This window comes from Palaemon carinicauda, chromosome 30 (genome assembly GCF_036898095.1).
Source record: "Palaemon carinicauda isolate YSFRI2023 chromosome 30, ASM3689809v2, whole genome shotgun sequence".
NCBI classification, from domain to species: domain Eukaryota; kingdom Metazoa; phylum Arthropoda; class Malacostraca; order Decapoda; family Palaemonidae; genus Palaemon; species Palaemon carinicauda.
This window is the reverse complement of record NC_090754.1, coordinates 25,698,953-25,716,069: the sequence shown is the minus strand read 5'-3', so window position 1 is coordinate 25,716,069 and position 17,117 is coordinate 25,698,953. Positions and strand designations below refer to the sequence as shown.

Genomic DNA, 17,117 nt, shown 5'->3' with positions numbered 1-17,117 from the left:
CTTGAGTTCAACACCGTGATAAGTCTCTCCTTTTAACTCCAAGTCCACACTGCACAGACCTAAGATGTTTGAGGACAGGGATTCATCAGCCATGGAGACTTTTCCATGCTCTGGAGACATAGTTAGTTTGTTTAGGTCCACTAAATTATGACGCACAAAGCTGTCCGAACTCCCAGTATCAATAAGGGCACTGACAGGGCTACCATTAAGCTTGAGAGGTGTTATAGATTTTTCAAGACACTTAGGGGAGGCCCCCACTATAGAAGCTAGCATTGCTGAAGAATATTTTGGGCTAGAAGAGCCACTCGCCTGTTTCACAGAGCGGCACACCTTAGCATAATGTCCTTGCTTCTTACATTTCAAACACACTGCGTCCTTAGCAGGACACTGAGTTCGGGGAATCCGGTTGTTCCCACAAAAAAAACATCGAGCACTAGAAGTAGCAGCAGAAACAGACACACTGTTATTTTCAGCACTAAACGATTCCTCCTCTCGATTCATTGCTGACACAGCAGCATTAACAGGTTCTGCTGAAGAGTAGGAGGCTGAATGCTTCTGGGCCATTTCTAGAGTGCGGGCCTGTTCATAAGCAGTATTTAAGCTCAGTGTCAAATTCTCCAACAGACGCTGGCGTATTGCACCAGAGACCAAACCATTAATGAAGGCATCCCGAACATAACTGTCACATGCTTCCTCCGCAGTTACACTTTTGAATTGACAGTCCTTAGCAAGTAGCTTCAGTGCCTGCAGGAACTGATCCAGGGACTCACCCGAGTTTTGCCTGCGAGTGGCAAGTAGATGCCTGGCAAATATTTCATTGTTCGGTTTCACGTACAAAGATGTCAAAACCTCTTCAGCGTTCTCATAAGTCTCACACTCAGAAATGTAGTCATACACACTAGGAGCCACATAGTTAGTGAGAAGAACCAGTTTGTCAAGCGTAGGGGTAGTCAGCTGCACCGCTTCAACGAAGTTTGTAAATGTCCTCAGCCAGTGTGTCCACTCCTTGGCAGCCTGGGCAGAGTCAGGGTCCACATCAAACCGGGATGGGCGCAGAAGCCGTTCCATGGCGACTGAATTGATTAATTGAATAAATTGAAGTAAACCTGGTGTATCCAGAACTAAGGTTTTATTCAATTAACAATTCCACTGCAGTTGTACACTGCAAACAACAAAACAAACATTATCAGACAGTCATAAACATAAATAAACATTTGTGTTAACTAAGAAGGTACATACATTACAACACTCCTTATGAACAACAGGATAATATAAACAGGTTTATTTTTACCACAAGGTTATGGGTAGGGCTTGAACTCTCGACCAATGTTATTCAAGTTAGATACATTTAACCTTTGATATCACTACTGTAATCGCTAAGTTAGCCTTAACATCTTGATAAAATTTTCAAGATGATTAGCTTGGAACTCAATAATTTATTGTAGTCTCACTGACAATGAATCAAACATGGGACCGTATTGTTAACGGATATTTCTGCTCTTCAAGATCATAGAATGTATGTAAGGAATTTGGGTCATTTAGCCTGGGTCTGGGGAGTCCACTCAGCGCTGATGAGCAACATAGAAGAGTTGTAATATGGAGTAGCTCCCTGAACTTAAAACAAGTTGGCTAGCAAGCTGGAAGAGGGGATTCATTAATATGTAAAGTAGAAGGATGAGAAACTGGTCCACTTTTGACCCAAAAATCGTCACCTTAAAGAGTAATGACTACAATATACCTACTCAGATCCAGTGTCATACGCTGTGTTCACTTGTTTATCAGGGCTTCAGTGATGAATGAATGATTTGAAGTTCTATTCTAGAGATATTACCATAGGTCGAGTCAGTAGAAAATAACAAGCTAACATGATCTTACTACTGTAGTATTAGAAATGAAACTAACAGGGAGATTACTCGAGTGCCATATGTGAATGAGATCATGATGAGGGGTAGATGGAGATGGTTTGAACATGGTCTTGGCACTCCCCCAAGAAAGATTAGCTTACCAAAAATTCAGCTGGGCTCCACAAGGCACAAGAATAGTTGGAAGCCCAAACCTACATGGATGAGGACTATGAAGCGGGAATTAGATGATTAATGGAGAAGTATTGAATTAAAAGCTCAAGATAGAGACAACTGGCGAAATCTACTCGAGGCCCTTTGCGTCAATAAGCGTAGGAGATGACAATGATGATTAATGTGTATGGAAGTAAACGGCATAATCTAATAAAAAAAACACCCATAGAAAATGTATCAAGCCACGAAAGTATTAACTCTTATCAAGTTTTCTATTTTCCTTCTGTCGATTGATACATTTAATTGATAGAAGTGTGAATATTTACCATGCCCGTAGATACCTTACTTTAATATGTATCTATGACTAAGAAGTCTAGTTCTTTATGTCCAATATTGATTAAATAACAACGACTGAGATGTTTTAAAAAAGTTTATCTAAATATTCAATGAAAACCTGGTAAGCCTAAAATTATTTTTGAATCTGAAATAAAAGAAACGAGGTAAAAAAGATTTACATTTGATATGTAAATAATACACACGAAGAGTAGAGAACGAACCATTACGCATGGTAGCAGAAAACCAAATTTCCACCAATCAGGTTCCAAGTTTTTATGACCTAATTACAGTTTATTCCAGTAACACCAACCGGTCATATATTTGAAATAATTTTAGTGTTAAAGTATCGAATAATTATTATTTTCAGCAAATTGTGCTTATGGAAATGGAACATAATGAATGCATTTGATGCTTGCATGAAAATAAAAGTTAAACTTTGTAAACATGATTAATGGCGATATAATTTTTGCCTTTCAAGAAATCAACTATCGTTGGCAATTAAGTATGTCAATTAAATGGCAGGATGATAGCAAGCTTGGACATGTGGTGTTAAGACTGCGAATGATATCATCCCTTGAAATACCACCGGAGAGATGTTTGCCGCAGCCGCCAAGCTGTAGTCACGTGACCACGGGGCTTGGCTGTTCCAGCAATAAAATACATATATGTATTATAGGTTATCCATAGTTATATTAAAAAATAAATTTTATTGTATGAATTATAATAATAAATTATTAGCTACAAAATTTTACCATTTTCAGTGAGGGTTTGAAAATATTGACGAAATGTACATTTTAGAAGATATTGGCAATCCTACACAAATGCCATCCCGGCGAACGTTAAAGAGGTGTGGACGCCGATCGGTGTGTTTACAGTGTAGTCGGTGGCGGTAGTGAAAGATCACCGAAAGTACGCCGAACTTGTGGAAGGTTTCGTTGCGTTATTCAGTGTTGTGAGTTTTAAACAACCATGGCTACTCGTACGTCACGTAAAGTGACGCAGGTCACTACCACTTCCACAAGCAGCGGCAGGTCGACACCTACAGGAGGGCCAAGCACAAGCACCCCAGGCAGCAGTTCCAGAGTCCGCTCTTCACCACTAAGCCCAACGAGGTTGTCCAGACTTCAAGAAAAGGCCGAACTTCAATCTCTCAATGATCGTCTGGCGGCGTATATCGACAGGGTGCGACAGCTGGAGTTCGAAAACAGTCGTCTCAGCTCGCAGGTGGAAACCATCCAGGAGTCGGTGACGAAGGAGGTGGTGTCCATGAAAGGACTCTACGAGCAGGAGTTGAGCGATGCCAGGAAACTTTTGGACGATACAGCTAAGGAAAAGGCCCAGCTGCAGATCGACGTCGGCAAATTAAAAACTGACAACGAGGACCTCAGGTTAAAGTGAGTACAATTCAAGCATTGAGGTCATTGTTATCCCAAGCTACCGGTAGGATTCTCTATTTTGATAGCATGTCCTTAATCTCTCGGAACAGATGTGACACACTACTTAAGGACTGTTGCATATTCTTGGTTAAGGTACCTTAAAATTGGTCAGACTATTGGTATGTTATGCTTGACTGTAATGCTAAGGATGGTTAGGTTAGGTCGTTCCGTTTGGGAGTTTGATTTTCAGTCTTATCTTGTGCTTTGAATGGTATAACTTGAAACAGTCGTGTTTGTTACCAATATCAGATTAATGGGTATTATTGTACTGTACTACAGGGCATCTGTGATACAGTACAACTTTACCAAATGTTCAAACTTCCTATGAATATATCGGCAACTCTTAATTCTGGTTGTAAGGGGTGAGGTTATTTAGTGTGTAGATAGTTGGATCACCAAATTTTTGCACACCAAAATATCCCTCCAATTAGGGACAGCACGAAGCGTAACATGTACCGCTTTTCAGGAGAGGAGCGGAGATAACGTAAATTTCTAAGTCGTTGGGTCATCAGACTTGCTGCTATCATAGAGAACATGAATCTTTCCTATCCGTATGCATTATCACCCACACAAAGTGTATCTGTGATTTTGTTACTCAACAAACTAACACATTCAGTTGCTGGTTTTGCTTCGCTGTAACTCGCTTTGCTCTGAAGGAATCGCCCTTCCAATGCTCCTCCGTTCAGGCAAATGGTACGTGCTGTGCTATAAGCGTTAGCTGAGTGGGGGAGTATTTTGGGGGACAAATATCAATGACCCAATTACTTGCACATTACCAAGGTAATGTTTATAATTATTTGCAGGCAAAGTGAGCCATGACAGAAAAGTCCAGCATCGAAAAAATTAATAGTAGTTTGGTTGACAATTATTGATACAGTATATGAATTTATTGATTCTTCTTAATGGGAGCTGGTAGAGATAACGCTTGTGCCATGCAATTCAAGAATTATTATGACTAGATCACTTGAAAGTTAGTTGAAGAGAATTTACATTTATTTCTCTTTGGGCTGTTTAGCATTCAAGTGATCTTTACATATGTTGTATTGATAGAAATTTAAGTTTGTAATGACCACTTCACTTCAATAATACAGGTTGCAATTAGGACCCATATTGTATAAATACCGGTGACTTGGCAAAGGTGTTGGGTCATCCCATGTGTAGTAAAATTTTAATTTTCGATTGAATTAATTCATTATGGGACATATTTTGTTTTGTTGTCAATTTTAATCTGATCAATGTTTCTAGGACATGGCCATTGGAAATCTCTAGTTTTAGAAGTAATGCTTCCAAGATAGTATGGATAGTCAATGTGATATATGGTTTTGTTGGTCCATTACTGTTCATACTATATTACAGATATGGTTTGTCCTAGAAAATAAGTTTGTTGCTTGAGCAGATGATGGTACTCCGCCTCAGTTCCATCTCCGAATGTAGATTTATGGTTGTTGAATCCTTTAACAGAGGTCTAACTAAAGTTTATGCATGTTGCAAATCATGAGGCATGAAGTTGAACCCTAACGAAAATTGAATTATGTTTGCAAGTATGCTGAGGACAGTGGCTCCTCAACTGGCAGATGTTTTTATTGACATAGTATAAATATGCAGTAAACAACTCAAATTTTACAGTTTTATTTTTTTCATAGGTGTGATTCTTACATCTATGATAAACACACATGGTCTGGTTCTTCTTCAATATATAAAAATAAATTTTTATTGGAAGTTTTGAAGACTTTTGGTGTTGAGTCTATCCTTAGAAAATGGAATGTTTTTAATTCTATCATTCTACCTTGTTTCAAGTACTGTATTGTTCTCCTGCTTGGTCTATCAGATTCCCTATTTCTGATCTTGATATTAGTCTCTGGTACAGTTGTGCAGTTAGTTCGTTATGTATGTTGCCTAAGTTTTTACATAATTCAGACCATCCTGCAGTCTCATCTCTCCTGACTGTAGCATCCAGTATGCAGTTAATTCAAAGTTATGTCTTTCATTCATAAGGCATGATACCACATTATAGTTTTATTCCAGTTCTGATAAGATTATGGAATAATATTCCTAATCTGGTTGTTAAATTAATGGAACCTCAGCAAATCTCATTACATCATTTATATATGACTTCTAATTTGAAATTGTTCTTTATCTTAAAGTATTTTCTACTTTTTATGTAATACTTGCGTGTTTTACATTTTCTTCCTTTCCTCAGTTGGCTGTTTTCCTGTTGGAGGCCTTTGCCTTGTACAGTAGTATTACCCCTTGAAGTCTGAAATCTAAAACTAAAACCAATTTTTGCAATAGTTTAGCAATGTTGTGAAGCATTCAATTTTGTTACTTTTTCATGAAAAATATGGACATCATTGATTTATGAGGGTCAAGGCTTGGCTTAAATTATGATGATCTTGGGAGAAATTTAGAAGGATACCACATTAAACAGACACTACAGTGCACATGCTCTATTTTGGTAATTGTCAAGTCAGTAATTCTGAGCTGTACCTTATTCTATTGTCTAATTAGAAAATGATAAAAATTTCTATAACGTAGTTTGTTACAACAAAATTCTACAATATCCAAATTCAGTAAATACTGTACTAGTAATAGTTTGGTTATTTTCAAATCCTATCTTGCACATGTACAGTACATAACTATTTGACAATGTGTATGTGAAACAACTTGAATTTAAATGCTCATGCACCGATTTACTCGTATTCAAAGTTACTCCTGAACCGAGGTAGTGCTATACTGTAAACTACTTATAGTTTCATTGTAAGAAAGAATAGATGTCGGGCCTATGATATTCATGATTATTATTACTGTATTACTAGTGTATGTGACCCATCAATAATGTCTGCTAAATACTTGGATAGATATGCTCACACAAATACCATCCCAACCCTCACCCTTTCCTAAGTACAAACATTTAGGAAAGTACATTTTGCAATGATGGTCAGCATGACAGGAAAGAAATAGAGCCAGGCCTATATAGGGGAGGAATACAGGACTGCTTTAACCCAAAGAAGAATTTTGTGATAAGCCTCCAGTACAGAGTAAAACCAGTATAGGATATGTGAAAGATCCTTTGTAAAATTAAACAGATGGATATGAATGTCTATTTTGAATAACACAGATTACAAAACTGCATTAATTAACTGAATTAAAGACTTGTTAAACAGCTCATAATTAAAATCTTGCATTAAATTAGGACCTGACGTTCTTCCAATTCAACTACAGAGTATTTGATAGGTAGTTTTTTATTTTAGACTTCTTTTTCATGCAATGTTAATGCTAAAATAAATTAAGGTAATCTTGAATATATAAATGCAGTACAATCTTTTTTATAGTGGCAGTTATTAGTGTTGCAATATGTTCAACTATAAGTAGGTTAAATACTTTATTTGCCACAAAAAAATACGGCACTGGACCAATGTATGATAATTTTAATTTTATTGAAGCTTGGTTATTTTGTTGTCATTTGAATATGTTAGTTGCTCATTTCTGTTTAAAAGTAATTTTCTAGCAAGTTGTTTGAGATAAAATTTTATTCGTTCATCCCAGAATAAGGTTTTTGTGGGACGAATCTCTTATTAGAAAAATGTTGAATAAGTTATCTAGAATATTTGGAGGGTTTGTTGCTGTGCTAGTTATCTGATCCTCTGCTACAGGTGTTAGGTGTAACGGTGATCCTAAACTATGGGCTGTGATTTGTGTAGTTACCCAGAAGGTTTTGGCTGGAACTTTTCAGTTCATTAGTACCAGCAATTCTGTCAATTGTGTACCTCTGCCTTTGTTAGTTCCTTGTGTTGGTGTGACATGAATCTTTCAAAAATCTTTCGAGGTTCAGTGCTGTCCATTATTATATTGAAAAACCTTGTTCAACTTATTTTAGATATGTTGCATAAAATGACGTTACATCTTTTAACAGGGGATTATTTAGTATGTGGGTGAGAATGTTTGTCCATTTTGTATTCTAAGCTTCATTTCTGATTTTACGAGGGGTTAGTATCCAAGTCGTAAGGGTTTGGATTTGAAAGTAAATCCTGCCAATACGTTTGTTGAGATATTTTGTTTGGTGGACAAATATATGCTTAGAGCTAACTAGAGATGGGGAGAAATACAGTATGGAGTTGTTGAACTGTTTATGATGGTATTCCTTCACAATTCTTTGGGTCAAAGATTTATATCTGCTTGAATTGATAATTAAGTAAATATTGCTCTGCAAGTTTTATTTTTTTTTTTATCCGAAATGAAAGCACATCATTTGTGAGACATTTACGTAATAGTTCAGTTTTTTTAATTCTTTTGCCTTAAGATCTAACTACTGGGCATTGGAGCGTGTTGGCACGCGATTGCGTCTTACTACGCCACTATTAGTGAGTATTTGGGGTATTTAGTAGTGGCTGGCGAGGGTTGGCTTAGTGTAAGGTAGTCACTGTTTACAATCATGAGATATTTAGAATTCTTTCCTGTATAGTGTTTTCTCCTAAGTGCGGAGGCTATTGTTAGAAATTGCTGTAGGCATTATTTCTCAAATTTTTAATGATTATATTTAGTGAGATTATCTGTTTTCTAGAAATTTGTAAGCGTGTCCATGTGTCTTGCCAAGACAAAATGTATATTATGTACATTTGATGACAGCATAAGTAAAGGTCGAAGTACTTTGGTATTCGTCTTGGTAGGTGATCGCTGCGACTACGTCTGTGTAGTACTAAAAAAAAAGTTCCTGTCTGTCCGTCATATTTATTTTTAGCTCTGTAGAGCTTTGGTCACTAGCAAAAGTCGACTTTATTTAGGAGTTGATGTTCAATCAAAGGCCAGGTGTCAACCAGCATGGATGCTTTGTCATTTCTCACTCCACCCTTTATTATCTTTTCACTCGTGATTGTATATTTTTTTTTCCTTTTAGTATTTTCTCTTTCATCTTGTTTTTTTAACACAGACTTTGTGTATATTTGAGATCTTTTTTTGTCGCTAGGTGTCTAATGCCATTTCTGGGAGGCTTTCGAATCATCAATGCTTATCAAGACTAAAATTAATTCAGGAAATGTTGAATGATGTGGCAACTTGGTCGTTGTGGGCTAAAGGTTGCTTTTTGGGTGGGATGGGGGTCGTGTGCACAACTGGCTGGGTGAGGCAGTGGTCGAACAGCTTAGGTATTATGCAAGGGCACCGGAATGCCGACCCTATCTGCTATTGTATGGAATGCGTATGTGTACTACCCGCTATTCTCGTCATTCAGGTACACACACTCTCTCTCTCTCTCTCTCTCTCTCTCTCTCTCTCTCTCTCTCTCTCTCTCTCTCTCTCTCTCATGTTTGCTTTTATATGTATTTTCAATCTTTACGCATATTTTAATGCCTTGTTTCGTCTCGTTCCCAATGTTACTAGTTACAACATGGGAAATTTAGCGTGACATTTAGTTCTCTTATGCTACAAAGGATGTACAACTAACCTACAGGTGCGTCTCGCAATTGTTCCACAAAAATATGTTATTTTACTCAGCTGTAGTACATTCCGGCGGATCTGCCTTGTGTCGTTATGTCATGGTTATTTATAGAAATCGCTGTGTGCACATAATTACATTCTGGCCGTGTTATTTCGTAGAATATTTTAAAACGAAGTACAGTATATTTTTTGTCATGAATTGAGGAAAGATTATCTCAATTCTGTAGTTATGTAATATGGAATTTTACTAGGGCGCCGGTAATGCACAGGTGATAAAACCGTCCAGTTTTATTAGTTTCATAACTCAAGTAGGGATTTTGGTGATAAGTTACTACACTCTAACCTTATGAATTGATTCCTTGTGCAATAGGGGCATCGGAAGGGCGCGTTCGTGGTAGATTAAAGGCTTACGCACGTTACCGGCCAGATAAGATACGACATTAATGATATTCAATAGTGTGAGAAAAGGTGAATGGCTAGATTTAAGGCTTTGAGTGTTTTATGATTTGTGATTGATGGTTGTTATATAACGCATTTAACCTTATTTTTGTTGGTAGGTTATTTAACTAAAGATTCTGATATTTCTGTTTTCAAGGTTATGTTTACCGCTGTTTATATGAGGGCTGCTTTTCTGGCCCTGTACTTCAGTGGAACCCTACTTTCTACAGGACCTTCTCGTTTAGTTTATTCTTGGTATTCAGCATTTAATACAGCGTGTTCCGTGTTAATCAAATCCACATTGTTGAAGCACTCAGAAAACAAGAAGTCTTCAGGTTCTTCTTGAAAGCCTCAAATTTTCAGTCTTTCGAATGTCTAAGCGGAGCTTATAGTCTTGGGGCCAGCTTGCTGACCTCTTTTCCGAATAAACTCGTGGCGAGTCTGTCAAAAATCTGATTGATAAACTTGAAAGGAAAAACCTCAGAATATAGTACAATATGATTAAATTTTCATTTTCTGAATTATTAACTAGAACACGCATTATGGTAAAAAGAAAGGAGTTAATTTTTTTAATTTTCTTTTAATTTAATGTTTACGTTAATATCTTCGCCAAAACTCTTACATTTGACCTGAGGAAGACGGAAGCCTGAAGAATGCCTGAGCATGAGGCAAGGCGCCATAATCATTGGGTTGGAGCGTCACAGAACTCGATAAGTCCTGTAATTTTACGTTGAATATAGTGCTTTGTCACTCACCCCTTTCATTATAGAGAAAATGGTAATATATTATTTATTACTTGGGTAAGAGTCGTTTATTTGAGTTTTAGTCAAGTTTGTTAAATGTCACGATTTGTCATAAATCCCACGTGCTCTGTCTAGGCTTACTCTTTGCCTTCTAGTTTATTCCATCATCTTTCTTTTAGATGTTTTCTAGATTAAGAATGGCCTGCAGTATTAGTTCTATTTGTATGGAATAACTTGCTGATAATTCATTTATGCTTCTTTATTATATAGAAAACTGTACACGTTTTTTTTTTTTTTTCCTATTGTGTTAGTGTATGTAGTGCCTTCATGCTTATTATTGCAATTTTTATAATTTATAGTAGTATATATCTCCTTATTTGTATTTCGACAAGAGAACAATTTTGTATGTGAAGTAATTTTCCTTAACGGAGTAGCTAGGAATGGAGTTCTCAACCCCCCCCCCCCCCGTGTGATGAAATCTACATGTACAGGTAGTGCCGTCATAATCAAACTTGAAAACTGTTTGGGAGATAAGGCATTTGCGAAGTTTTTGTGGATATATGCCCCACCTGTGAGTACTTCCCTCATAATTTTTAGAATAAAGATATTTTAGGGGGAACTTGGGAGTCCATTGAAGAGATGCCAAAAGATACAATCCCTCCTACGCAAGCCAAAGAACCCCCCCCCCCCGGTACACAAACACTGAACTGTGTGTGGGTAGCACGAGACTCATTTAGAGATGACGTCCTCGTTTACTCTGGTGTGACGTCATGGACACGTTTGGCTGAGTGCGTACGGTGTAGTGTCCTGGTTCGCGATGCTTTATTTGGAAACCAGTTTTTTTCTATTTTCCTTGATTTAGCATTTTGTCTTTTAAATCTATTTCGAGAGGGTACGGTCCATATTGGGGCGTTTGCCTATATGATAGACTGTATAATGGGATTTAATCTTCGTGTCGAAAGCATATTTCTAATCTTTTTGTAAAAGTATTATTACATGAAAGTATTTTAATGTCTTGACATTTAATATACCTAACCTGGGTGTAAATCTTGGAAGAGCTAGTGCATGGTCGCTGACGTGTCGATGATGTCAGAACCCGTACAGGCTGTGACGTAGTGGATACACTTACGACATCTGTCGGTTTGAAATAATTTTCTGTGATGCTCCGGAAATCGTTACATTTTTCTGCTGCTTGTGTAGGAAATGTTCCATCCGTCGTGTTTCTAGAGTTTTTTGTTTTGTAACGTTTACAATGGATATCCCATTAAAGATAATAGGCTGTAGCATTTTAAGTGTTGATTAGAATTAATAGATGTTTATGTTTACTTATAGTAAAATGAACCGCTCGCATTAAAAGCATTACTCGCTTCACGTATTTAATTTTTAATCAGGATTCCCTGGAACATATTTATGTGTGTAGGATCTTGCTGGATTCGAATATTGAATTGTACACAGGTGTACAATACAGATGTGGCGATGATGACATTCGTTTGGTATGCCACAGACTCTCTCTCTCTCTCTCTCTCTCTCTCTCTCTCTCTCTCTCTCTCTCTCTCTCTCTCTCTCTCTCTCGCTCGCTCGCGTTAGAAGGGTCATCGATAAAAGCAAGGGTTACACCTATGTTTTCACGAACCACGCCCATTTCGCTGCCCTCGACAGACTCAATTCATCTGGTTGATCAATTCCATCTTGTATTTCCTCGAAGTGCGATTTCGTCTTATTTTGTCTCAAATCGAAGATATCCTTTATTTCCTCCGTCTGAATGGTTTATTATTCTGTTCAATTCCAAGCCACCCATTCAGGTTTTGTATGGAATTCTATATTATGTTTTTTTTTTTTGATCTTAGCAGTCTGGTTTTATATTGATTAATGTTTGAGTTTCTTTTGTCAGAAGGACAGTTAAAGTTTATTACAGCACCAGATTGATAGTGTATATAATGACAGGTGGTTCGGAATTGTTAATACAAAAACTGCAAGTTTTTAATAGATTTCATTTTGTTTTCCAGACGAATGTCCATGTAATGTACACAGAGTCTTTATAGCGTTTCCGTGTCCATTTAATTTCACCGAAATCTTGAAATGTCATTAAAAACGTTATTGCATAATTTTAAGTGGTATTTTTTGTTGAATTTCAATGTTTTGTGTAATCGGATATCCGGGCCTTGATGAATTACGATTTTTGTTTGTAGCATTAAGCGCTATTTTTCTGTAGTTGGATTTTCCAAGATCTGTTTTAGAACATTCATACAAGTTAATATCTGGGCACAGTTGTGTATGAATAATTTATTTTCAATGAATTTAGTTTTATGCAGATACTTTCCTCTTGGTAAGGGTAGAAGAGAGACTAGCTATGGTAACCAGCTCTTCTAGGAGGACGACACTCTAAAATCAAACCATTGTTCTCTAGTCTTTGGTAATGCCATATCCTCTGTACCATGGTCTTCCAATGTCTTGGGGGTAGAGTTCTCTTGCTTGAGGGTACGGTCGAGCAACCTATTCTATCTAATTTTTCTTCCTCTTGTTTTGTTAATAGTTTTTATACTTTATATAGGAAATATTATTTCAGTGTTGTTACTGTTCTTAACATATTTTATTTTTCCTTGTTTCTTTTCCTTTCTGGGCTATTTTCCCTGTTGGGGTCCCTGGGCTTATAGCATCTTGCTTTTCCAACTAGGATTGTAGCTTAGCAAATAATAATAATGGGCACACGCTGTGCTTAGGATCTATGCGAATTGAAATAATGAAGTTAAGAGCTTTTCAAGTAAACCCACCACCCGTGGTTGAATGAAGTTTTGCCACGAGCCATGTAGAAGTAGTAAATTCATCATCGGAAATTCTTGAGATTAGAGCATGGCCGGGCGTAAATGTACCCACTCTGTCGTGACTTGACGAAATCAACTAGAACCGGGATGGAGTCGCTATGCTGAACTATTCTCGGCAGTTTAATCATTTCTCCATTGATAATTTCCTTGGGTTTTTTGTTTTTTTCAAATGGTTTCTTGTGAAATAGAAAGGCAAAAAGAAATAGTAAAAACTGCAGTGGAAGTTATGCAGACAGTCATATTAATGCCTAGTCATAATTTTAAGAGCTGTTTCTACGTGGTTTCTTGAATTTTTTAGTATTTGAATGTGTACGCACGCACACATTATATATATATATATATATATATATATATATATATATATATATATATATATATATATATATATATATATATATATATATATACCACAACTTAACATTTTTTTGAGAGAATGGATTTATCAAATTATATAACATTTACGAAACGAATATTCACTTCTGTTTACTCTTGGCAAATAGTAGTACAGGCAATGTTTAATAACCGAAAGGATTTCCATGTAGGGATGGAGTGTTTATTCATTCCTTGTGCAAACTCCGTCCTGCACTGGCCCTGCGGATATTAGCATATCCACAAGGCTACGCTGCTGTAGCATAGTGATGGACTCTGCTTTTTTTAAGCCTAGAACCCAAGACTATCGTAAGACCCACCCACCCATCTCTCACTTGCGGGCTCTTTAGCTTTCTTCCCCCCACAGTCCACACTCATCCTCCTCCACTGCTGTTGACGTTGCCATATGCCCCTCATATCTTTTCCTCAGGTTCTTAACGGTTTCACAAATGTACTGCATGAGGAGAAGTGTCTACGTTTCAAGTCAACTTTTGTTTTGGGCGATTTCTTCAGCCATCTTATCTGGTTTTCTATTTAAGAACATTACCCATTTATTTGTAGTTTACTATGAAATCAGATTCGTCATTTTGATTAGTTTTATTTTAATTCCTTACTTTTTATCAGCGATGCTATCTATGTGGCCGCACCTTAATACATTAGACTTCTGTTCTGAAAGGTCGTGTCCTCTATAGCGGGGGGGGGGGGTGTTCTTATCTTCCAATTCTTTCTAAAAAAAAAAATAACAGGAGGATTTGATTAAACAGGGGTTAGGGGTTAATCTCTAGCTTATGGGTGTTGAATTTTTTCTAAGGTTCATTACTCTTGCCCGATCGCTCATTCTTCCGGCCATGACCTGTATTCGAATTTTATCTCTGCCTTCTAAGTGGGATGTGATGATGGCCGGCTGTTTTTTTCTCGATTTTTACCTCATACTTTATGTTGAACACTTTAAAGTTTAACGGTATGAGTGTATTTTTATTCAGAAATGTCTTATTTTTTATATGGAATGAATTAGGTTAAAATGAGTTCAGCTCGAGAGAGAGAGAGAGAGAGAGAGAGAGAGAGAGAGAGATTGGCGGGAGCTCATGGGATTGGTTGTCTGTCGAGCGGCGAACTGACTGGCCCGTTCAAATTCAAACCTTGAGAGTATTGTAAACACAGGGTTCATTGTTTAGTTATGTACTTGTTGCATATTTAGTGATCAGGCACATACGGCTGCCTGTTCATAGCGTATTACCGTTGCTTTGGAATCTTATGCGTTGATTTTTTTTTTCCTAGTTTTCATCGTGGTGTGGTCTGGTAGGTTTAATTGTGGGACAGTTGCCAGTTAGTAAATATACATTTTAGTATTTGTAAATGGGTTATCAAATTTGATTGTTCTTGTCTCGAGTTGTATTTTCTGAATAGTAAGGATTATTATGTAAGTTAGCGGTTATCTTCAAGATGTCTTATCAATAAAGTTTCATGGTCTTATCGTGAAGTTTATAGATGACATTTTCTCAAATATTCTATAATGACTTTTTGTCAATAGATTTACTACCATTAGATATGTTTGAAATAGTTAAATGTTATGTTACATAGTAAGGAGCAACGAACAGTTACTCAGTCTTGGGCATAATCCATATCCGATAGCAACAATCATTATTATAACCTTAGAAATGACAGCAAGGTTTTGTCAAGGTTGTCTTTTTGCAAGATGAATGCTTGGGCGGCATTGATGTAGTGTTCATATCTTCTTTGCCCTCAGCTTTCTCCATTTTATATGGGGTTGCTGGGAAGTTCATATTCATTGTTTGATGCTCAGATAGTTGATTACCGTTTCCTTATGAAGTGAGCATTTCCAATCCTGCATGACTTGTCATGCAATAATCCCTAAATTTAGTTGCATTACATAGGTATAGTTAAATCCTTTTTTTCACCAATTTCATTCTATACAAGCCATCTGCTCATTTGCTATGTGAATAGGAGCACACGCGGCCATTGTTGCCTAGTGTGTTCAGCCTCCCTCTGACCTCCTCATCCCCCCCTCGTTTCTTGCCACTTAGCCCACTTTCGACGGTTGTGTTTGCTCATGGCCCAGTCACAAGTCCTCCCCCCCCCCCCCCAACCATTTTCGGCTGCTTTCACCACCGTTACCATAACAGGCTTTTTCCTTTCATTATTATCGAGGCTGTTATCTAAAGAACAATAATTCATCTTTTCAACTCATGACCTTAATAGATTAGTTTATTGTAATTAATTTACATGGAACTATACTATACTTCAGTAAAATATAAGGGATTTACTAAACAGCTTTAAGCTTTGGGTTTAATCAATAAAGGAATCAAGAAGCAATAACAGCATAAAGGACAAGACGCCAAAGTAAAAGTCTAACGAAAACACCATAGTCAAACAACTGGGAGATGTTATGTATAATGACTTTGCCGCAGACCTTGTATGGAGATAAAATAAGGCGGACCTTGTATGTTGATGAAGACTGTTCTTATTTAACAACGTAACCTATTATAAGATCTTATTGATTTACATATGATATAGAAGCTTGCCCAACAAGCTTAAAGCTTTTGCAACGACAAGGATAATGATAATTCATTGACAGGTGGAAGGAAAACAGCAGGATAAATACTGTGTAGTATAAACCGTAACGAACAGAAAGCAAACGTCTCTGAATTAGCTGCTCACTTAATACTGCTTGTAGACTGAATGTATAAAACCATTTTGAAAAATGGTGAGATGCAAAACTCAAATTATTTACTGTAAGATCATTTTAACATTAACAGAGGTTTTTCTTATCTTACCCGAGTGATAATTTGAACTTATTTTAGTAGTATATTGTTTATTATGATTGACTTGCTTTATTATACTGCATTAAGGGTTACAGTATGCTTGCTGTGTGTATGTCAGGAGTGCCTAATTTCATGTATACAGGCTCAAACGTATTGATTGCTCAAGTTGAAAGGACGGAGTTCGTTTTTTGTCCATCACAGTAGTTACTTTAGATAAGAGTGAAGGCTGAGTTAACCAGATTGGAAAGAGATAAGTACACTGCTAAAGTTATGTGATTAATGGGATCTCATGTTATGTACTGTTAAGGATACCATTTTCACCTTGTAATTTACCCAGCCTCTGAGTACGCCTGCTATGGTCTAGTCTAAACTTAATGGTTGTTGACCAATTTATCTATATCAAGAATTCGTAGTTGTAATATAATTCATAAACGGGTGTCCCAGTGTTTGTCTTAACCATTTCACGTCTATCAAACGTATCATTTCATACCCAAATGTATCTCGTAGTTTGTGTATCCTCGTTTAATGGGGATTTGTTCTGGTACTTTGCTGGATAAATGTTGCTCGCAGACTTCATGTAGAATAAAAATTCCTCCAATTGTTTGTTTATTTGACATTGGCCGCTTTGCCAGACACACGTGGTTTATGAATCTAAGAAGTAATTTGGCAACCGTTCAAGTTTTGATTATAGTATTCTGTAGCATTTGGTTTTAAAATGAATGATTAGATTCTCGCTATATAA

At 37.0% G+C, this 17,117-nt stretch overlaps 2 protein-coding genes across 5 annotated transcripts in view; one reads left to right on the top strand and one right to left on the bottom strand.

Annotated features, from left to right (window-relative positions):
* Positions 1–292: 292 nt before the first annotated feature.
* On the bottom strand, positions 293–1,068 carry LOC137623432 (uncharacterized). The gene is made up of 2 exons (XM_068354266.1): positions 462–1,068; positions 293–309 (listed from the first exon to the last, which is right to left on the bottom strand). The coding sequence occupies exons 1-2, from the start codon at positions 1,066–1,068 to the stop codon at positions 293–295; spliced, it is 624 nt and encodes a 207-aa protein (XP_068210367.1).
* A 2,097-nt stretch (positions 1,069–3,165) lies between these two features.
* Positions 3,166–17,117, top strand: part of LOC137622933 (lamin Dm0-like) — a 40,955-nt gene continuing 27,003 nt past the window's right edge. For all 4 annotated transcript variants that reach the window (XM_068353508.1, XM_068353509.1, XM_068353506.1 and 1 more), the window contains exon 1: positions 3,166–3,745. In XM_068353508.1, coding sequence (XP_068209609.1) covers positions 3,321–3,745 — 425 coding nt within the window. In that variant the 5' untranslated portion in view covers positions 3,166–3,320. The remainder of the gene's footprint in view (positions 3,746–17,117) is intronic.